At 40.7% G+C, this 24,213-nt stretch overlaps 1 protein-coding gene across 1 annotated transcript in view; it reads right to left on the bottom strand.

Annotated features, from left to right (window-relative positions):
- The window catches only part of atf6 (activating transcription factor 6), a 214,223-nt gene that overhangs the window by 144,038 nt on the left and 45,972 nt on the right, over nucleotides 1–24,213 (bottom strand). The window contains exons 8-10 of the mRNA XM_078407413.1: nucleotides 15,551–15,736; nucleotides 13,860–13,951; nucleotides 8,917–9,051 (exon numbers count right to left, since the gene is read on the bottom strand). Coding sequence (XP_078263539.1) covers nucleotides 8,917–9,051; nucleotides 13,860–13,951; nucleotides 15,551–15,736 — 413 coding nt within the window. The remainder of the gene's footprint in view (nucleotides 1–8,916; nucleotides 9,052–13,859; nucleotides 13,952–15,550; nucleotides 15,737–24,213) is intronic.

Raw genomic sequence — 24,213 nt, 5'->3', positions numbered from 1 at the left:
AAATTCAATGCTAATTATTTAGGCAGATAAGAATTCTTGCAAAAATGTTCCAAATAGAATAAACCCTTTCTTTCCTGTTCACAGGAACAATTTTTCTCATAAAATTAATGGGAACGCAGGAAAAGTATTAGCCCATTTAGGCAAATGAACCACGCATGATTGAAATCCACATATCCACAAAGAGCTTCAGTTTACCATCAATTTCAGATTCAATGGGCTGATCCATGCTGCCTCAGACCTGCTCTTTGTGTTTGTCCCTCTTGGATGCCCATGGTCACGTACTAACTAGGGTAATGCAGCTTCTGACATCTGCCAGCCTTGCTGCCATAGGCATTCTGCAAAGCAGAGTGGTCTACAAGCAGCAGCAACAAGGATCCCATCCATGTAGCCCCAGCGGCTTTCCACTGTTTGAAACATTTCCAAATGCTTGAAAAACATTTAAATAATTTGTGAGTTGAAAATAAATAAAAGTTGAACCTATTCATTTTAAATCTGCGATTCAAGAAGATTTTTTCATTCAAACATTTTTAATTAGACAAACAAAAACACTTCTTTAGTAGAGATCACTAAACCCATTCAAATAAATAGGTCATACCCGATCATGAGCCATGGTAGCGAAAAGCTGAGAAAAGAAGGACAAAGTATTACCAGTTCCCAACTCATGTGCTTTCCAGAATGGCCCAAACTCAAGTTACCCAGCTTCAATTCCCATGTACATTATTAGATCCAAACTTTGGAGATCAGGAGCTCAAATCAGGCTATGGACTGCCACGTAGCCATGATTGTTGCTTTCTATGTGCTTCGTAACATGGACAAACTGAGTACACCTTAAATCTTTGGGGCAGTGCCACTAATGATATCTCTGTTAAACACTCCAGATTAACTAACTGATTTTGGCTGCTTTAGTCCTTCCAAATTCTGCTCCCAAAAGGTGTAGGTAAGTGGCCAAGTCATAGATTGCTAAACAAAAATCCAACCCAGGCAGCTCCGTTGGACTGCATTCTCTCCAGTATATCCTACCAAAAGAAAAATGAACTACATCAAATGTAATTTAGACAGAATTTGACACATAATTTTGGATTTAGTTAACATTCCAGCCGTTATTTTAGCTTTTTCTGTGAGTACTTTCTAATGTTCTGTGTACAACCTGTCTCATGGAATAACATAAAATCATGCCTAACTCTCCCTGGAGTTCCATTGCATCTAAATTTTCACTATTTCATTCAAATCCAAAGTGAATAACTTTAAATATGCCTCAGTTGCAATCCATTTGTCACAGGGCAGAAATTAATTTCCGCATTTGCTCAAAGTGTTTCCTTTATTCAAATAAATAGGTCATACCAGATCATGACCCATGGTAGCGAAAAGCTGAGAAAAGAGTGCATACACTTTGAAATAATTATGTTGGCCGTGCAGCATCTCAGAACATACTTTCTATTAATCTCTCTATTTAAACAAAATGGTAACTTACTGATTTAAAAAAACCATAATCTAACAAAATAGATTGTTATTTTAATAAAGCTGCCATAAAAAGCATACAGAAATTAAGAGTTCAAATATTCAAGTAATTACATGCTCATTAACAATTCATTAAAAACATTTTGCTTTTTATCTTTTTAAGTTATGGAGCTGCATGAATTTGGCACACCTAAACATTCTGGTTGACCCTAGGGATTTGTCCTTCTCAAGAGACCTTGGTGCTTCAGTGGTCAATTTAAAGCAAATTTTAAAAATATGCTGCAAATATTTGATAAAAATAAATTACAAATCAACAAAGTGCACACTTTCAGCTAGTGGACAAAGACAAGATTGTCAATGGAAAAATAAATACCTTGAGAGTTTAGAAAATTATTCTTTTGAAACTGAAGACCAATACTCGGTGTGCCCACATCTTCAACTCAGATTAAACATAATTCAAATTTGAAGTGGAAAAGAATCCACAAATGTTAACATGGTTCAGGTATGTTGGCTGGCATGTATAAAATGTGTTGAAATATGTTTAATACCACATTTTATTTTGAAAACATACCTTTTATATACTTTGTGTTAGTTTTAAATAGATCAGTGAGTGCCATAGATCATGTTGATTCCAATTTTCTCAGGTTTTATGATTTGGTTATTCAGCTGATAGGGGAAATATTTTTCACAAGCATTTGCAATGAATATGTCTCCAAGGTAACTGAACTTGGAAAACATTGTATGCCGGTTACCTCTCTGTTTCAATGACACACAACCAATGCTATTTTTATCTAATCAAATAAAGCTGCATATTTATGCAGTGTTCATAAGAAAAATCCATTTGAGAACTAATGGGGAAAAAATATCCTTTAACTAAAGTAATAAAAGACTTTAAAAAGATCTGCGGTCATAGACATGAAAAACACTGTGAAGACGGACTAAAACACAATACACTCAGTTGTTTTAATCATATGGTCCACCCTAATGCATTGTCAGCAATGAATAATAAACTGTTTAAGTGGTCAGTGGAGAGGGCAACTCATGCAGAATCCTACTTCAGTAATCCAAATGAACACACTGGTCTGACTCCCCCCAAATCTATTACAAAACATAATACATGATGCAAGAGTTATTGGCAGATTCACTGTTCTTAATGATGTAGAATACACACCAGTTAAGAAGTGGAAAAGGATGACAGCATGCATATTATCAAAAAGGTTTGTTATTGATAAATACTTCATCATTGGATGCAAGCTACATGCTGTAACAAACTCTCAAAGCTCATAACATCCTTCCTTAGCATCTGTCACTTCCCCCTCGTTTGACACTTGGGTTCTAAGCATCTCAGTGATGTCAGATCCTTTGTTTCTATATTATTAATATCTGAAACAATGGTGAACTTATTTAAAGAAATGCCCCAAAAAGTCTCAATCCCAGCCAACATTTTAATAAAACAGTAGAAGTGGAGCAAAACATGCACATTTTTGAGCTCTTTATTGATATTATTCATTGCAATTCTTGCATTTCAACTGGACTAAGGGGATAAAAATATATTTCAAAAGAGGAAAAATTAAAAAAAAACATTTTAAACTGTCATGAATAAAATGGGAGCAAGGGTGAAGACAAACCAAAACAGACACCAAGTCCTTGCAAATAAACAACTACATTTATTTTTAAATCAAGTTATCGTCTTAATAGATCACTTAACTGTTATTTTACCAGACTTTTTAAGATCATGTAGTGCAAAATTCAAACAAATACAAGAGTATCTCAGGCTCTAAACAACAACAGCAAACCACCCCATTCCTCTCCTCGTGACACTAAAACCAGGTCAGCACCTCCATACCATTGTGCAGAATAGGAGTATAGCACGTCTGCAGGAAGCAGCTAGTGGATTTAATACTTAAAATTAGGTTAAAAAGGGAAGGAAGAAAAGGTAGCTGGAAGTTGAAAAATTTCAGTCCCCAAAAAAAACAAATTGGCAATATTGAGATATAATGAAAATATTACCATTTTAATAAACGTCAATATTTCAGAAGCAATTCATTAGCAATGAGTTTCCATTTGACAAATTAACATGTATAATCTAATACACAACCGTTTTAGTTGAAATCAATAGGTATGACTAAGATGGAACGTCCATATACCCTTAGTGTTATCGTCCGGTTTCCCAATCTGCAATATTGAAATTATTGAGGCTTGTCTGTCGGATCATAGCGCTATTATATTTGATGCATCTCTGCCTTTCTCTCCCGCCAAATCTCATCTCCCTGTTCGTTATTCCCGCTACATAAACTCTTTGACTGCCAGTAAGTTCTCTGAGGCTCTCATAGCTGCCCCCAACATCTGCACTATTGAGGCTTCTCCCCCCATCTCAGCACTGAGGATCTCATCTCTTTATTTAATACCACTTGCTCTTCCATCCTGGATTCTGTTGCTCCTCTTAAAATGAAAAAGCCTAAGCCCAAAGGTCAGCCTTGGCTCAATGACACCACCAGAGCCCTAAGAAGGGAGTGCAGAAAATCAGAACGGAGGTGGAAATGTGATAAGCTTCAAATTTCCTTCAAAATTCTGAGAAACAATCTTCTCAATTACCAGGAAGCAGTAAAGTCTGCGAGAGCACAATACTTTTCCGACCTTATTTCCAAAAACTCTCATAATTCCAAGGTCCTATTTAGCACTATTACCTCTCTCATATGTCCCGCCCCCAGTACCAGCTTAATTGGGTCCCCTGCTAAGTGCGAAGAATTCTCTAAATTTTTCACTAGCAAAGTTGAGAACATTAGAATGAATATTTCCCCTCCCACCCGTGACCTAGCTGTCTCACTGGTCTGTTCATTTAAATTGGACTGTTTCCAACCCGTCACTCTTTCCTCCCTTGCAAAGCTTGTCTCCACTATGAAACCTGCAACCTGCCCCCTTGACGTTGTCCCCACTGCCCTTCTGAAGGATGTCATTGCAATAGCCGATCCCAGCATCCTCTCTATCATTAACAGTTTTCTGGCCACTGGCACTGTTCCAACCGATTTCAAGCACGCGGTGGTCCAGCCCCTCCTGAAAAAACCTAACCTAGACCCCACCTTGCTGAGCAACTACAGACCCATTTCCAAACTGCCATTCCTGTCAAAAGTCCTAGAAAAGGTAATTCTAAATCAACTACTGCCTTACCTACACCAAAATACCATCCTGGAAAGTTTCCAGTCAGGTTTCAGGGCCCACCACAGCACGGAGTCTGCCTTGTTGAAGGTACACAACGACCTGCTTCTCGCCATCGACACTGGCGACTGTGCAACCTTGCTCCTTCCCGACCTCAGCGCAGCGTTCGATACAGTGGACCACACCATCCTTATTGACCGTCTCCGGGACGCGGTTGGCATTGATGGCACTGCCCTGAGCTGGTTCGCTTCGTACCTCAAAAATAGGAGTTTCTCCATCAACATAGGCAATTATTCCTCTTCCCCAGCTAGCCTCTCCTGCGGGGTTCCACAAGGCTCCATCCTAGGCCCCATTCTCTTCTCTCTGTACATGCACCCCTCGGCCAAATAATTCAAAGGCACGGCATTTCTTTCCACTGCTATGCGGATGAAACACAGCTTTATTTCCCCCTGAAACCCAACAACCGGTCAAATTTAATCAGCCTCATGCACTGCCTTGAGGACATAAAACGTTGGATGGCACAGAACTTCCTTCAACTAAACGAGAGCAAGTCTGAGGTCATCCTATTCGGCCCCCCTATTCGGCCCCCCTGACTCCATCAAAACCATAACAGCCTTGGAAGCCTATCCTCCCTAGTCAAATCGCATGTCAAAAACCTTGGCGTGATATTTGACTCTGCATTAAAGTTTGACAAGTCAACGCTGTGGTAAAAGCCAGCTTCTTCTAGCTTCGTACCATAGCTAAAATCAAACCATTCCTCCAGTTTGACGACATTGAACAAATTACCACGCATTCATTTCCTCCCGCTTAGACTACTGCAACTTCCTATACACTGGGATCAGCCAATCATCCTTGTCCCACCTGCAATTGGTCCAAAACACCGCAGCGAGACTCCTGACTGGTACCCGTAAAAGGGACCACATCACCTTGATTCTGGCCTCTCTCCACTGGCTCCCAGTACGGTACAGAATCAATTTCAAGCTCCTCCTATTCACATACAAAGCCCTAAATGGGCTTGCCCCCCCCCCCGATATCAAAAATCTTCTAACCCACCACTTTATCTCCAGGTCCCTCAGGTCGGCCGACTTGGGGCTACTCACTATCCGCGCAGTCTAGGCTTAAGCTCAGGGGTGACCGCGCTTTTGCGGTTGCAGCTCCTAGACTGTGGAATAGCATCCCTCTCACCATCAGAACTGCCCCCTCCATCGACTCCTTTATGTCCAGGCTCAAAACCTATTTCTACTCCCTAGCGTTTGAGGCCCTCTGTGGGGGCGCTGTGAATTGTTTATGCATGTGCTGTTATGTTTGTGTGCCATTGTATGTTCGTTCTTAGTACCTGAACTGATGTACAGCACTTTGGTCAACGTGGGTTGTTTTTAAATGTGCTATACAAATAAAATTGACTTGACTTGATAGCACTCTAGGCAAATGTTTTTTGCTTTAATGATTTTCACATATGTCTCTGTCTTTGTCAGTTCCTCATTCTGTCAGTGAAACTCAGAGTTTTTTTTTTTAGATTTAGATTTAGAGATACAGCGCAGAAACAGGCCCTTCGGCCCACCGGGTCCGCGCCGCCCAGCGATCCCCGCACACTAACACTATCCTACACCCACTAGGGACAATTCTTTTATGTTTTTTTACATTTGCCCAGCCAATTAACCTGCATACCTGTACGTCTTTGGAGTGTGGGAGGAAACCGAAGATCTCGGAGAAAACCCACGCAGGTCACGGGGAGAACGTATAAACTCCGTACAGACGGCGCCCATAGTCAGGATCGAATCTGAGTCTCCGGCGCTGCATTCACTGTAAGGCAGCAACTCTACCGCTGTGCCACCGTGCCGCCCCGTTTTTTCTCATTATCAAGTGTGTCTCACCTTTTCTTTGATTCCACTTGATATTTGCTTAACCCTTTTGTCCTATGGATGGTGAGCGGGGGTGAGGAGGAATGAGTGGACCAGAGACAAATTGGAGAGAATAGTCCCTGAGGAAAGCAGAAAGGGGGGGGGGGGAAGAGAAGATGAGGCTGGTGAGAGATCTCAGTGGATCTTGTGGTGGCAGCACAGGATAATGTGCTGGATTTGGAGTTTGAGTTTAGTTTATTTTAAGAGGGGTCCCCTAGAGGGTACTGGAGGACATTGGTGAGGCCGAACATTGAGGAAACATATGTGCAGGCACTGGCGGGGTGGTGGGGGTGCCTGAAGGAGAACATTTCTGAAGTCCTAGAGTTAATCATCTTGTATCTCCCTCCTCACCACCTCGCATTCATGATTCCATTCCAATAGAGTTCCATTGAATGATTTCCCTCCCGACCAAGTTTGGCAGTACAAATAAAAAAATTATGATTAGTCCTGCACAGATTACTCCACTGTGATCTGTTCCATTACGTTCTAATTTGTCCCCTGTACCAATTTTAGCTTCTGTGCGTTCAAGGCCATTTGAATTATTCATAGAAACATAGAAAATAGGTGCAGGAGGAGGCCATTCGTCCCTTCAAGCTAGCACCGCCATTCATTGTGATCATGGCTGATCATCCACAATCAGTAACCCATGCCTGCCTTCTCCCCATATCCCTTGATTTCACTAGCCCCATGAGCTCTATCTAACTCTCTCTTAAATCCATCCAGTGATTTGGTCTCCACTGCCCTCTGTGGCAGAGAATTCCACAAATTCACAACTCTGGTTGAAAAAGTCCCTTCACAATAGATAATAAATAATTGGTGCAGGAGTAGGCCATTCAGCCCTTCGAGCCAGCACCACCATTCAATGTGATCATGGCTGATCATTCTCAATCAGTACCCCGTTCCTGCCTTCTCCCCATACCCCCTGACTCCGCTATCTTTAAGAGCTCTATCTAGCTCTCTCTTGAAAGCATCCAGAGAATAGGCCTCCACTGCCTTCTGAGGCAGAGAATTCCACAGATTTACTACTCTCTGACTGCAAAAGTTTTTCCTCATCTCCGTTCTAAATGGCCTACCCCTTATTCTTAAACTGTGGGCCCTGGTTCTGGACTCCCCCAACATTTGAAACATGTTTACTGCCTCTAACGTGTCCAATCCCTTAATAATCTTATATGTTTCAATGAGATCCTCTCTCAGCCTTCTAAATTCCAGTGTATACAAGCCTAGTCGCTCCAGTCTTTCAACATACGACAGTCCCACTATTCCGGGAATTAACCTAGTGAACCTATGCTGCACGCCCTCAATAGCAATAGCAATAATTCTCACCTCAGTTTTAAATGGCCTCCCCTTTATTCTAAGACTGTGGCCCCTGGTTCTGGACTCGCCCAACATTGGGAACATTTTTCCTGCATCTAGCTTGTCCAGTCCTTTTATAATTTTATATGTCTCTATAAGATCCCCTCTCATCCTTCTAACCTCCAGTGAATACAAGCCTAGTCTTTTCAATCTTTTCTCATATGACAGTCCCGCCATCCCAGGGATCAATCTCGTGAACCTACGCTGCACTGCCTCAATTACAAGGATGTCCTTCCTCAAATTAGGAGACCAAAAGTGTACACAATACTCCAGATGTGGTCTTACCAGGGCCCTATACAACTGCAGAAGAACCTCTTTATCCTCTCGTTATGAAGGCCAACATGCCATTAGCTTTCTTCACTGCCTGCTGTATCTCCACGTCAACTTTCAGTGACTGGTGTACAAGGACACCCAGGTCTCGCTGCACTTCCCCCTTACCTAACTTGACACCAATGAGATAATAATCTGCCTCCTTGTTTTTGCCGCCAAAGTGGATAACCTCACATTTATCTACATTATACGTCACCTTTGGCAGCTAACACTCAAATCTACAGCGATTGATACCTAGCCTCCACCGGTTCTGGCCTGGCCTACATATAGAAACAAGAACTGCACAGATGCTGGTTTACAAAAATAGACACAGAATGCTGGAGTAACTCAGCAGATCCGGCAACACTCCTGGTGAACACGGATAAATGATGTTTTGGGTTGGGTCTCTTCTTCAGACTGATTGTGCAGGGGCAGCAGGGAAGAGAGAACATATCTATATCCTCTGTATCCATTCCCCCAGTCTCTGAAGCACCTTGTGGTGTTTGAATGTGCAAAATCAGATATAATTACAATTCTTTGCAGCACAAGACTTTACTGGGAGTAAGAAAAAAATATTACAATTGTTACGAAAGTTTAAAGAAAGGCTTTTGTTGCAAGATGATATGATAAAAAAACATTTCAGTAATGGCTCAAAGGAGAAGAATGAGAGGACAATATTTGATAAATTCATCCACTCTGACAAAGATACCGGGTGTCTGTCAGGATATGAACAAATTACCTGTTACTGTTGCCTTCAGTGAGCGTTTCCTGATAACCTCCAGCTCCACTTTCATCAGAAATCCCCAACAGATGTCTGTTGTGGAGGGTGGAACTAACAGAGGTCTGCAGTGCACTGGAATCACTATCCCATATCCTAAATAAAAATAGATAAATGGTTACACTTGTAGTAGTTTAATCAGGATGTTTTACGTCAATTTTTGAGGTAACTGTTCTGCAATTTGCTGTCAGTTCAATTTTGACTTAAAAAGATGAGAAATTAATGAGTAATTTTCTAATATTTTTTCTGTTATTATTAATATCAACCATTCCCTGATTATAATTAATATCTTGAGCCAAGATACAAAAATGGCCTAAAATTGATATTTAAACATCAATATCCATTCTCCAACACAACTGCACAAACTCGCATTGCCATTTGGCAGACTTGACTGATTGCAGTTGTCCAATTATCAATTATTATTTTAAATTATTACCTACATGGGAATTCTCTTCAGAACGTTGAAGCACATTTTACTTTTAAAGCATGCTTCATCAGAAACCACAGGCTCATTCCTTTCAATGTGGGTTTGATTTAAATTCAAATCTAATTTTTAAGAAGGTGCATGATAACACTTTCATCAGAAAATCCCAAAAGATATTCTTTAGCAGTTCCATACTACAAAAATGTTCATACTATATTTCTAAGTTGTTTCATTTCCTTTAAACATGGATTTCAAATCAAGGGGAAAAGAAAAGCATTAAGTATGGATCGAAAAGACTCTACACCACTTTTATCGCCAGAATAAAATACCAGTAAAACCTCAAATGGAAAACTGCAAGTTAGATATTCGAAGGTTGAATGAGGATGCCTCAAAATGTTGTTGCATTATTATTTAGAAATAACATTTGTAAGTTAAATGGTTTTACATCAAATGGAGTTGTACTGTAGCTGACAGTGTTGGTTAATCTGCAAGACAAGGTCTCACACCCAGCACAAAATCTGAAACTACAGTTACAAAGCCTCGCAGCAGTACATTACTGAATGTTAATGCATGTGGAATAGGAAACAAGTCACAAGTCACATTGCAAAATGGCTAGAAAATGGAAAACAGACTTGTGGTTAAAGTCAGTTACTAAGATTGTCAGACAGCTGGGAGCAATATTCCTCTGGGATCATTGCTGGGGACAGTTTCATGCGCTCAAGTTGAATTCAGGAATCACAATTATATTATTGCATTTTGCAAATTATGGCAACTTGGGTACTGTACTTAGTTAATACTCTAGAGAATGGACAAAGATGTTGACATACTTGCCAAATGGATACATAAAGGGCAAATTATTTAAACTTGCTAGTGCATGTTAATAAGGGGCAACCAGAAAGCTAACTGGGAACATAACCTAACTTGGGTAGAGAGCAATCAGAACAATTCATGAAAAATAGTAATAATGCTTTACTAAACCACATAAAAAAGGACAATACATTGTTTCTAGACTGAAATACAATCAAAGAAATACAAAGATCTCCATTTGTGACTTGGATGTGAATGCAGCAGGTACGATAAACACATTTGCAGTTAATATGAAAATCGGTAGTGTCAAAGAAAGTGAACAAGGTTACTAAGGCAACAGTATGGTAGAGATCAGCTGACATGTTGGGTCAATCAACTTTGGTTTGACAAATGGAATTTCATCCTGGCAAGATGCATTTTGGGAGGGTAGGCAAAGGTAGAACATCCACTCAATAGTAGGATCCCAGAGAATATTGATGAACAGTTGCATCTTGAGGTTTGTCCAATTATCCCTGAAAGTAGCATCACAGGTCAATTAGATGCTGAACAAGGCATAATGCAAGCTTACCTCCATTGGCCATGGCCAGAACATAAAAGCCGTGACTTCAAGTTATAACTTAGACATCACCATGGTGAGGGTGTCTAAGACAAGAGGTGAGTGTCAAAGGATTTAGAGGGGATGCGATGGGGGATTTTTCCACAGACAAGGTGATTGGAGTTTTGAATGTGTTGCCTGAAGAGGTAGAGGAGGCAGATATTCTCTCAACATTTAAGACGCATCTGAACAAGTACATAAATTATCACGGCATAGATGGTTATGGACCTAATGCAGGTAAATTGAATCATTGTAGATAAGTGTAATGGGCAGCAGGGACATAATAAAGTAAAGGCTCTGTTTCTGTGCTTCAAAATTATTCAAAATGATTCAAAATTAATTTGCACAGAATAATAGTCTGCACTCATCTGGAGATCTGTGTGCATTTCCCATCTCCAAATTTAAAAAAAACTCGATAGAGAAGGTCCAAAAACAAAAATGACACCAGTATTGTCATATAATGCACATATTGAGAGATTTTAAATATCAAGAATAACCAGGGTGGTATGGGTTTTCCTCTAGCATAGGCATGTTTCCCTTGCTCATTGTTTACTCAGTGTTCAAGAAGTTATTTGCAGAGAAGATCATTACACTTTCAAGTAGACCCAGAACTATGGAAAGGACTAACTACAATGATAGTTATCAATAAATATTGATGCGAGAACTTCATTATTCAGAAAGTAGATGTAGAACGTGCTACCACATGAAGTGGTATACACTGGAATTTAGAAGGATGAGGGGGGATCTTATTGAAACATATAAGATAATTAGGGGATTGGACACATTAGAGGCAGGAAACATGTTCCCAATGTTGGGGGAGTCCAGAACAAGGGGCCACAGTTTAAGAATAAGGGGTAGGCCATTTAGAACGGAGATGAGGAAGAACTTTTTCAGTCAGAGAGTGGTGAAGGTGTGGAATTCTCTGCCTCAGAAGGCAGTGGAGGCCAGTTCGTTGGATGCTTTCAAGAGAGAGCTGGATAGAGCTCTTAAGGATAGCGGAGTGAGGGGGTATGGGGAGAAGGCAGGAACGGGGTACTGATTGAGAGTGATCAGCCATGATCGCATTGAATGGCGGTGCTGGCTCGAAGGGCTGAATGGCCTACTCCTGCACCTATTGTCTATTGTCTATTGTTTATTGAAGTATTTGTGGAAAGGATCCGATACATTTATGAGAAGCTAAAGAGTATGTGAGGATGAAAGGAATCAAAAGGTGCATCAACAGATTAAGACAAATGGTACCAGAAATACAAGAAAAATGAACATTATCATAAATCTGTGGGACCATGTGGACAGTTTCTGCATTGTAAATTCATGTTCTTCAATTTTGAGAAAAAAATACTCTAACCTGCATGGTGGCACAGTGGTAGAGATGCTGCCTTACACTGCCAGACCCGGGTTCGATCCTGACTACAGATGCTGCCTGTACGAAGTTAGTACATTCTCCCCGTGACCCCGTGGGGTTTTCCCCGGGTGCTCTCGTTTCCACCCACACTCCAAAGACATGTTTGTGTTAATTGGCTTCGGTACAAATTGTAAATTGTCCCTAATGTGTAGTGTCTGTTGGTGTAATGGGGATCGCTGGTCTGCGTGGACTCAATGGGCTGATGGGCCCATGTCCGTGCTGTATCTCTAAACTGAACTAAACTGTCTGCAAACAACACTGCATGAATATCAAAGAATATATCTCTTTCATTTATGTAAGTTCTGTCCTATGTAAACGTAGGAATCAAAATTTAGAATAATCTTCCAGTAAACTAGTATTTTAAGGAACTGAAGAAGAATTATGACCCCAAATATCATCTGTCGATTCTTTTCCACACCTGACTTGCTGAGTTCCTCCAGCAGTTTGTTCTTTGTATTTTTTTTACTCCGGATTCTAGTAGTCTCTTGGGTATCCATAATAGGTTCAAAAATGGATTTAGATTTTAGTTAGATGTGCATCAACCATTTGCTCGACTCTACTATGTCTTTTTAGATAGTGAAGAGAAATATCAAAAGTAAAGGACTATGTTTCCCTGCCACTTCACCTTCAACAAATTCTGCTTTAGATTAAAAGATGTTAAAATATGCAGACTATTAAAGTGGAGGGAAGAGAAAAATCAGCAATTCCTCACTGCGTACACTAGTTTTATATTTGGCATAGAAATTGTTCATATTACGCACTTCCCTGCATTGCAACTGATCCTGGGTGTCAATGATCTAAACATGAGAGGCTGATTCTGTCTAATCTAGGAATTGGTGGGTAATTAGTGTCAGTTGGATAAAATATAGCATCCCTCAAACAAACCAATGCGGGATATCAGAGTTGAACCGCACGACGTTTCATGATAGATGGTCCAACTGATCACTGTTTAAAAAGGGGAACACTCAAGCCTCCCAGTTAAAAAAAATAAGTTACTTCTAAATAAATTCCAAGACCACAGGGGCAAGTTTTTAATTGAAAATTACAGCATATGAATTTTACAGTTTATCTCTTGAAGTAACGACTGCTTTTAGCAAAGAACAGACGGATTGCGAATTGCAAATCCTCAAAGGATATTGGCTAATCTGCAGCATCCTGCCTTTCGTAACCTGGGCTTGTGTCTACAAAGTTAGATTTTTGGTTAGATATTGAATGCTCTTTAAATGTAATACAAATGATTTTTAAAATTCATATTTCAGGATCCAGGTATTGCTTGTCCATTGCAAACTGCCTTTAGATTAGGTGGCCTGTAATTTCAAGGGGCATTTAAGGGTCAACCTCATTGATGCAAGTGAAGTTAAATATAGGCTGGACCAGCTGAAGATGGCAGAGTTCCTCCCCCAAAATCATGAATTAAACATACTTTTTTAATTGTGACAATCTAGTTGTTGTTAGTAGTACTCACAGACCAATGTTCAATCCTGACCACAACAACTAAAAGGTTGCATGTTAATCACCTATGGAAAATTAAGTAAATCAGCTATCACTATTAAGCTGTCAATATAGTTCAATGTACCTGAATATAGTTAACAAAAGAGATTGGCAGATAGTTTTTAAGACAGTTCCCAAATCAGGATATGGATCTAAATTAATCAATTCCAAGTGTTCAAACTTACCTTGCAGGGCCATAACTGAGTGCCATAAACACCAACAAAGCCATGACACACGCAGCTCTTCTTCTTGGAGCAGTAACTTTTAATTGCTGATTCTGTTAGATGCAAAATTGTTTTAAATGATTTAGAAGTATAATAGCAGAGTCCAAAAGTACCAAAAGTATCGCCAAACTTTCAAGAGTTCTTGGTTGTAGAAACAAGGAACAGTAAATGATGATTAATCCACGAAAAGACAGGTTTCGTCCACGGAACTCAGCAGGTCAGGCATCATTTCTGGAGAACATGGATAGTTGATATTCCAGGTCTCGACCCGAAACGTCACCAATCCGTGTTCTGCAGAGATGCTGCCTGACCTGCTGATAGAAAACAGTTCCTGCTTTACTCTTCTTCATGCATCAAACTTTATCAGCCCCTTTTATCCCATAGTAACAGCATCAAAAGGCCAAACTAGTTCATCAATGTCCTTTCGGAAAGGAAAGCCTAGTGCCAATTCCGTTTGGCAGATGCACAAATCTGGTCCCTAAGCAGTCTGAAAAAGGGCCCTGACCCAAAACGTCACCCATCCTTTTACTCCAGAGATGCGTCCTGACCCACTGAGTTACTCCAGCACTTTGTGTCTATCTCTGATCCCTCATCCATTGAAATGGCCAAACAAACCCCACCATTGCATAAAGTAATCGTCATCCACTCAGGCCATATTAGGCTGTGCAGTCTTACCAACAATATTCTTTACTGTCTTTGAATATTTATGAACCTACAACAGATGACGGGAGTGTCTTGTGGATGTACAAAATAGCAACAGATGGAAAACATTTCTCAGCTGAGGAAGAAAGGTTCAGTCACAAACTCACTGATTCAGAAACCCAGTCACAGCATTTCCCCTTTTATTTTAGGTGAAATGCCAAAATGATCATTCTGGAAATTCCTCTCTACAGATTTGGGTGAGAGTTACATTTGCATGTCTATGAAGCAGTAGAATATTGTAGTTTAAAAAAAACTGCTGCATTGCAGCTTCTGGAGCATTGGCATGAAATCTAGATTCATGCTTCTATGAATGTGAATCTTCTGTGAAGTGGCTGTCGTTGGACAACTGAGAAAAACTATGCTTTCTTTGTATAACTCCACACTGAAATGCTCCCTTTTCTTGGCCTTCAATTATGTGGGATTTTTTCTAAGCATCGCTTCCCACAAACACCAGAGCACCAACGACATTTCTACCGTCAAACCAACCCAGATTTCAATTCGCCAACAGTCACATTTATCAACTCCCCCGTTCAAACCCCCCATAATGTAGAACACCAACTCTCTAATCTCAACTCCCAACCACATCAGGCACTAATTTCATGACCCCTAGCTAATGCCCAGCAATTCCCCAGAGCACTGAGTCCCCAACTCACCAGAGACTATACATTCTCCCAAGAAGCTGTTGACAGGCAGAAAGGCCAAGAATTCTCAAGGCAAAATAATTGCTACGTATGCGATGTAAATGGAATCATTTTCAAAATTAACTAACAGCATACCAATTTATTTTAGACAAATTGTAAATTTGAAGTGCTTTTGAGAAATGTTTGCCTTTTCTTGATAAAAGATTCCATAGTAAGATTTTTGAATCCAGTGAGATCTGCAGAGAGTTGTACAGCAAACATTTTCTTCCCCAATATTCAGGTACAAACCTGTTCTGGAAATTTACTGACCTCAGACATTAACTCCTGGAGCTGTTTTTGAAGAGAGCCATTTTCATTCTTCAGCTTTGCATTTTCCACTAGTGTAGATTTCAGCCTATGCTCCAGGATCAGTAGATACTCTTTCTTCTTTCTTCTGGAAAGACAAGCTGATTCGCGATTCTTAATCATTCTTTCTTGCCGTCGTAGTGCATTTACCTATTTGATTGCAACAAAAAATGGAAAACAATGAGTCAAAACCAGTTGTATCAATTATTAGCCATCAATTATTAGTTATCAATTTCAATTAATGACTAATTTCAGACAAATGCTGTCAGGCCACAACAGCAGCATCTCCCAAACCTGGAACCTCCCAAACCTGGAACCCCAAGAAGGGCAAGGGCGGATGGTGCATGTGTGGACCACCCGCAGCAGGTTCTCCTTCAAGGTGCACACCATCCTTATTTGGAAATATATCCACACCATCCTGATTTGGACCTAAATCCCGGAACTCTCTACGCAATAGAATTGTGGGAATGCCTTCATCAGAAGAACTGCAGCGTTTCATGAAGGTAGCTCACCCTCATGTTCAAAAGAGCAATAAGGAAGGGGTAATAAATGTTGGCCTTACCAACAATGCCTTGATGTCAAAGGTGAGAAAAATCTAACATTTTATAAAGTCCATGTGCAGCAATTTCATGCCAAATGCAATGGCATCATAACACCTAATTGTTTATCATTTCAAAATTAAGATTTTGGGAAAAATATTCGAAAGTAGTTTAGAATTAAAAAATATGGACCATTAGGGCTGGGGAAATCTGTTGTCCAACATCAGTGTTTGCTTTTGAAACTACATTCACTGGAGAGAAACATTAGCTGCTTCAGCTTTCCTTATTCAACATGTTCATTAAATGAGCTAAAGTTGACTTGGAACATGGCCTCAATGTCAATACATGAGTGATATTTGAGTGCTGTAGATTAATGATTGCAATTAAAGTCACTGTGGTTCTGGAGTGAAGGCAACAAGGGTTAAACAGTTTCCTATATATCTGTCAGATGAGCGCCCCTTCACTGTTGACAGTGAGTTGAAATAATGAGAAGAGAATAATTTGGATGTGTTGAGGCAATGCAGTCTTAATAGCAATGTGATTGGAAATGTTGCGTACCTGTTGGTTAAGGTGACAGCTTTAAAGTCTTCACGTATGAAATGTAAAATGGTGATAAGTCGATAGCCAGAGTTTGCAAGAAACACGGGATACTATAGAGTTACATTCACATTTAATCTAACGTAATGAATTCTGAAGTATATAGACACATCCTATCTTCTCAAGTTCAAACAAATGCCTCAAAACTCATTGGTCGGCGGTTCATTCTACAACAAGACAACGATCCCAAACATCAATAGTCAATAGTCAATAGTCGTTTATTTGTTACATACACATAAATGTGTAGTAAAATGAAACATTACCCGCAGTTGAACAATAAGACCAATAAGATTAATCAATAAAAATGCAATAACACATACAATCACAACTAACACCAAACAAAAAGAAACATCCATCACAGTGAGTCTCCTCCAGTCCCTCCTCACTGTGATGGAAGGCCAGAATGTCTTTTTCTCTTCCCTGCCGTCTTGTCCCGCGGTCAGGCTGTTGGAGTTGCCACGTCGGGGCGGTCGGGGCTCCCGATATTGAAGCCCCCGCTGGGCGGTGAAAAAAAATCCCGCGGCCTATTTCAGGCCGCGCCAGATGGTGAAAGGTCCGTGGCGGGCAGACCCAAGCCCCGCGATTCGGGGCGGGCGAACACGTTGCCTCTGCCGCTGCCGGAGCTCCCGATGTCGGCCCCCATCCAGGGGCCTGCGGGCTTCCGACGTCCACGCGGCCCGCGCCGGAGCCTCCGGAGACGAGTCGCAGCCGTTCCCGCAGCATTCGCAGGCAGCCAGCACCGCAGGTGGTGAGTCCGGACCGCGGGCTCTGCGAACCAGAGACCCAGGTGGTCCCAGGTGCATGGCCGGTGGTAGGCCGCAACGGGAACGGAGACACGGCACAGAACAAAGGTCGCGTCTCCGTTCTGGAGAGAGAATGTTACAGTTACAGTTCCCGTTCCCTCCCACCCCCCCAAAACATAACATACAACACTACATCATATTAACACTACAATTGAGACAAAAACAACAAAAAACACAAAAGACAGACGGACTGCAGGCAAGCCGCAGCTGCGACGGCAGCGCTGGCTCCTCCCAACTGTTAAAGCAACAAAGGAGTTTTTCAAAGCTAAAAAATTGTCAATTCTTGAGTAGCCAAGTCAATCACCTGACCTGAACCAAATTGAGCATGCCTTTTATATGCTGAAGAGAAAATAGGGAACTAGCCCCCAAAACAAGCATAAGCTAAAGATGGCTGCAATACAGGCCTGGCAGAGCATCACCAGAGAAGACACCCAGCAACTGGTGATGTCCATGAATCACAGACTTCAAGCAGTCATTGCATGCAAAGGACATGCAACAAAATACTAAACATAACTACTTTCATTTACATGACATTGCTGTGGCCCAAACATTATGGTGCCCTGAAATGGGGGGACTATGTATAAACACTGCTGTAATTTCTACATGGTGAAACCAAAATGTATAAAAATGTATAACAATGTGCACTTTAACCACATGTGATTTTTTTCTATTACAAATCTCAAATTGAGGAGTACAGAGGCAAATAAATAAATGATGGGTCTTTGTTCCAAACATTATGGAGGGCACTGTATCTGTTGACCATTTGACTTCCATTCACAATCTGTGCAAGTGCACACACCCAAAATATTGAGGGTCACACAACCAGAGGAAATTCAACAGAGCTCATCGCTGATACATTAGAGTAACATTTCCTCAACCTGGATCATGTTGAAGAATCACTGCAACATTCAGCTTGGCAGATGTTAACGATTGTGGTGGTTACAATATGCTGCAGGAACTGTCTACACATGCAATGGTAATGCTGCCACCTATGGACAAGAAGCTACAGAACAAGGATGGAAGAAGAGATTGGAAAGAGTGGAAAAACAAGCAACAATCTGAAGATAGGTCCCGATCTGAAATGTCACTTATCCCAGGGCCGTCTTAACGCATGGGCCTGATGGGCACTTGCCCGGGGCCCCACGAGCATAGGGGGCCCATTTTATCGACCATTTACATTTTTATTCCTGTGAGTAGTTGTCGTAGGGGCCCCAGTACACTGCTTTGCCCGGGGCCCATAATGCTGTAAAGACGGCCCTGACTTATCCGTGTACTCCAGAGATGCTGCCTAACCCGCTGAGTTACTTCAGCAATTTGTGCCTTATTTGTAAGCTAACTTCTGCAGTTCCTTGTTTCAAAAATCTAGATAGTCCCTTTCTGCCTGCATAGCAGCAGTATCCCAATCCTATTTGACAACTATCCTTTAACTTCTTCTGGAACATGGTACTCATGACCACAATCAAAAACAAAAGGCAGCATTAAAAAAACATTCCAATCAAAGTTTTTTAAATTAAATCTTGCCACACTGCACAGTAACATGAAATGATGTGAATTCACTTTGCACCCATTTTCCATTTTCAGGTTATCTCATCAAAGTGCTTCTCAGAGTCTGTGACAATGCATGAGTATAGCTCTATCCATTAAGTGTGCCAGAACTTGTTCTAGCTTTGCCCACTACCCTACTGCAGGTCATATGAGCCCAGTGTCTCACTACATAGTAAACCTTTACCAAGCCTTTTAACTTGTTCACTAAGACATATGATAGCACCAGCTGAGGCTGTGAAAGTAAATATTTTCTCATCATCTGTTTTTTGTTGATGGGCCTCCACCTCGTGGATGACTGAAAAAACAAAGATACAACGGCATCATAAGAGAAGGCAACAAAATTTAAGATGTGCACATGCACATTATCTACTGTTTGCAAATTAAAAGAAGTGTGGGATGAAGATACGAAATGCAGGAAGCTTTAGGTGTAAGAACATCATCAATAGTTTCACAATCCTTTAGCCTCGGCGATGGCACTTCTGATAATGGCTAGCACTATCACTTGAATGGAAGTGAGACTATGAGGATGTGCACACCCTGCCTTAACCTCTATCCAAAGGATGGAACTGTGTCAGCAACTGTTGTGCACGATGCAGTTGTTTCAGGACGATAACAATCTATTAATCAATTCTAAATGTGCTTAGCCACTGGAATTCCAGACTTGGGAAGAGAATCCCAAAGATTAACTACCTTCTGGGGAGGAGTTCATGACTCCTGGGTTGAGACACTTCAGTGAGAGGAAACATCAATTCTGCATCTTCCTCCAGAATTTTACTATATTTCATTGAGATCACCTCTCAGATCTGTACATTAGATTCCTTTTGTGGCCTCATCAAGGACCTATGCAATTGTAGCAAAATGTCTGCTTTCGCAATCGTATCCTCTTGCAGTGTACCATTTGCCTTCCTAATTGATAGCTGATCCTGCGTGCTAAACCTTCCAGTGATTTGTGTATATGTACATCCAAGCCCTGTCAATACCCTTCAATCTCCCAACAATTACAAAATACCTCACTTTTATTTTAGTTCCACCAAAGTGGATGAACTCGGACTTTTCATCATTCTAGAATACAGGTCATGCAAAACATGTATAATGGTTCACAAATAGGCAGTTTCATTTGCCTCTTTCAAGCATGATTAATTACTAATGCAGAAAATTTACAGAGATTAAGAAATGGAAGGTCTTTTAAAATCAAAAATTGAATTTCTCTCATTTTCAATGTCATTAAAATGATGTAATTGAACTGTTCTCCATTATTTTAAACAACGTTAATGTTAAGTGCCTTCCCACCTCTGTCTGCCTTTTATGTGTTGAGAATTAACAGCATTCATTGGCAAGGTTTGCTTCAAATTTCAAACAGTATTTTGGCTTTTGATAACAGCACCAATCATTTTTAAAGGCAGTTTAAGTTACTCCTATCTTCACATGAATAAAATCTTGGGTTTAAACAAACTGAAACAAGTTTTTGATAGCTTCTATCAAACTGTAAAAGATTTAGTTTAAGTTCAAAGAAATATCAATTTTATGCATTGGCAACACAGCCATTCTGCAAAGCAAATCAACTTTTTCAATTTCCCCCTTACAAATTGTAAATAAAGAGATCTCTCTTATTCACCACATACAATAGTTTATTATTATTGGAAATCATAAGCAGTCATCTGTCAATGACAAAAGGCAAGGATGCAAAAAATCCCAATATTGATTGTTCTATGAACCCCCAAGGAAGATGACCAATGTCTTCAGTAATCTGGGCCAGGATTTTTATATTACTATAAATGTGCTATATAGCAAAAACAAGGAACTGCAAACATTTTTGTTTAAACATCGTCTATCCATGCCCTCCAGAGATGCTGCCTGACCCACTGACTTATTCCAGCACCGTGCTTTGCTCAAGATTCCAGCATCTGCAGTTCCTTGTTTTTGTTTTATAGTACATTTTTTGTAATATGAAAGGTGCAGAGCTGGATTCAAGGAAAAACCAGGACCGATCAGAGCCAGCTAAAAGGACCTCAGGCAGGGCGGTGCCTGGTAGGTCTAGTGTTGGCTAGGGAAGGTGTGATCTCCAAGGAGAAACAATGTGGAGAACTATGGAACTAGTAAAACGACTAGGGTGGGCCGTGTATAATATTTTTATGCTTCTCAACTTTGCTTGGCACGGACATGAATTTACACATTCTCGGGAATTGTCACTGGGGAGGGGTGAATAGAGTGGTTTAGTGGGCTGACATAAACTAATAGAGTACACCTTTTATGGAAATAGAAGCAGAAAGATGCAACGGTTTGATCTGATATCCAAAATATGTTTTTCATCTTCAGCTTTCAGAGAAATTCGTCAATTGACCACAGAAATTTTCCTATGAAAGGTGCAAAAACCTCAAGGAAATTAAATTACTCGCGGAATAATCATGTTCAAGTCCAACATCAGAACATGTAAATCTGTCAACCACATCTATTCATTTAGTGGTGCAAAGGAACAGTAGCCTGGATTTTGCCAAGTGGGGCCCTCCATTTGCACTTTTCCCTGTACAGCGTAATTTCCCCTAAAACACCTTGTGCAGCTGTCAAATCTTGAGTCAAATCATTTGGTTTACAGATACAGCTTCATCTGACCTTTAATGAATGCAGGGCCTTCCGTGCCATAATCAGGTTACAAGGATCGGTGAGAATAAGCCTTCATTTCCAACCCCTACCCAGCAAAACTAATGAAAAAATATTTAGTGGATGGCAAACCCATCTATCAAAGATGATATGGCTTTTCAATGTTTTCAAATTCAGAACCATACAAATACACAAAAATAACGTTTATAAAATTATAGTTTTTTGTTAACATCACCTGACAGCATTTTAAGTACTTGACCTGGACAAATGATGATAAATATGTTAATGACCTTTTCTGATGTTCCTTGCTCACAACTGTAAATTCTCTTACCAAATGAACTGTAATGTGAATCCTGGACTGGTATTACATAATTTGTCCGTGTAAACATTGGGTAATTCCTGCAAGCTTGCACTCCACTGTTGAACACATGACGATCTCAAGAATGAGTAGATAAACATATTATGAGCGTTTGATGGCATTAGGCCTGGACACGCTGGAGTTTAGAAGAATGAGGGGGGGGGGACCTCATTGAAACGTACTGAAGGCTTGGATAGAGTGGATGTGGAGAGGATGTTCCCACTAGTAGGAGAGTCTAGGAGTAGAGGTCATAGCCTCAGAATTAAAGGACACTTTTTTAGGAAGATGAGGAGGAATAAGGGGTAGGTCATTTAGATGAGGAAAAACTTTTTCACCCAGAGTTGTGAATCTGTGGAATTCTCTGCCACAGAAGGCAGTGGAGGCCAATTCACTGGATGTATTCAAGATAGAGTTAGATATTGTTCTTAGGGCTAACAGTATCAAGGGGTATGGGGAGAAAGCAGGAACGGGGTACTGATTTTGGATGATCAACCATGATTATATTGAATGGTGGTCCTGGCTCGATGAGCATAATGGCCTACTCCTACACCTATTTTCTATGTTTCTATGAATTTCTTCAGTCAGAGGGTGGTGAATCTATGGAATTCTTTGCAACAGAAGGCTGTGGAGGCCAAGTTAATGGATAGTTTTAAGGCAGAGATAGATAGATTCTTGATTAGTATGGGTGTCAGGGGTTATGGGGAAAAGGCAGGAGAATGGGGAGAAAAGGGAGCGATATATCAGCCGTGATTGAATGGCGGAGTTTACTTGATGGGACGAGTGGCCTGATTCTGTTCCTATCACGTATGACCTGGAAGGAAAACCAAGTAAAATTTAAACCACAAAGTAACAAATTGTGAGGGTCGGAACAAACAGAAAAAGATCCAAGGAAGCAGGCAACAGCAACAGAGGCCAATTCCTTTGCAAGAACCTTTCTCACATCCATCATGCTTCGTCATGAGCACAGTCTTCACCACCTCTTATTGGTTCACATTGGCTTGGATAGTGTGGACGTGGAGAGGATGTTTACATTTGTACGAGAGTCGAGGACCAGACCGCCACCTGAACACAAGTCGTGGTCTGATCAACCACGGCTGGGTCGCCCGGGCGTGAGTGTCTGATGTTGAAAGACCCGAAACACCCAATGACCCCAGGTTACATCACTGATGATGTGTTCAGGAGCATCAAGAGATGTATTTTATCAATAGCCTCAGAATTAAAGGACGTTCCTTTAAGAAGGAGAGGAGGAAAATTTTATGTCGTCAGAGGGTGGTGAATCTGTGGAATGTATTGCCATAGAAGGCTGTGGATATTTTTTTAAGGCTGAGATAGATGGATTCTTGATTAGTTTGTGTGTCGGGGGTTATGGGGCGAATGGCAGGAGAATGGGGTTGAGGGGGAAGAGTTAAATCAGCCATGATTGAATGGCGGAGTAGACTTGATGGGCCGTTTGGCCTAATTCTGCTCCTATCACTTATGAACAATTCACCAAAGTGCAAATTCCAAATCCTCATCATCATTTCTAACCTAACCAAGTTTTACCTATTTTTTCCTGCAACCACACCCAACATCACATCTTAATTCACCTCTTCATTCTTTAACAATGATCTAAAATGTGTCTCCACGTATCTCTATCTCCATTAGTGGTGGCACTGCAAGCACCTTAGATTTCCTTTGAAACATTATGCTGGTCACATTGCTCTCTTACCTCTCAGAGAGTCCATTTATTTGACTGTTTTCAAGCAGTTCTCATGCTTTCTCTAACTGCTGAGCTTTCTTTTATCCAACATAAACCACCTTGCAACACTTTTTGCATGAGTTCATTGTTAAACGAGTTACTATCACATTGCAGAGATTTATTAACCAAATGTGGCATTAAACCAATGAAGCCTTAAAGAGAAATGGTGATGCAGCACAGCAGGATACCCAATAACACCTACAAAATGGAAATTATGTGATTACACTTTGGAAATTTTTTCTTCCCAAGTTCACGAAAAACCCGAAAACCACAATTATGGGAGGGCAGAATTACAGCAAAAACATTGTGTGCCTGGAAAATTGAAAGTTTGTGTCTCCCAAATCACTTGTACAGAAGTCCATGCAAGCTACCAAAATATAACAATTTTGATTTGCCAAACTGAACACAGTTCAATCCACCCTTTGACATAAATGAACTATTGGGCTTAT

The sequence above is a fragment of the Rhinoraja longicauda genome, chromosome 11 (assembly GCF_053455715.1).
Source record: "Rhinoraja longicauda isolate Sanriku21f chromosome 11, sRhiLon1.1, whole genome shotgun sequence".
Lineage (NCBI taxonomy): Eukaryota > Metazoa > Chordata > Chondrichthyes > Rajiformes > Arhynchobatidae > Rhinoraja > Rhinoraja longicauda.
Note: the sequence above shows the minus strand (reverse complement) of the source record. Positions and strands in the feature narration are given on the sequence as shown.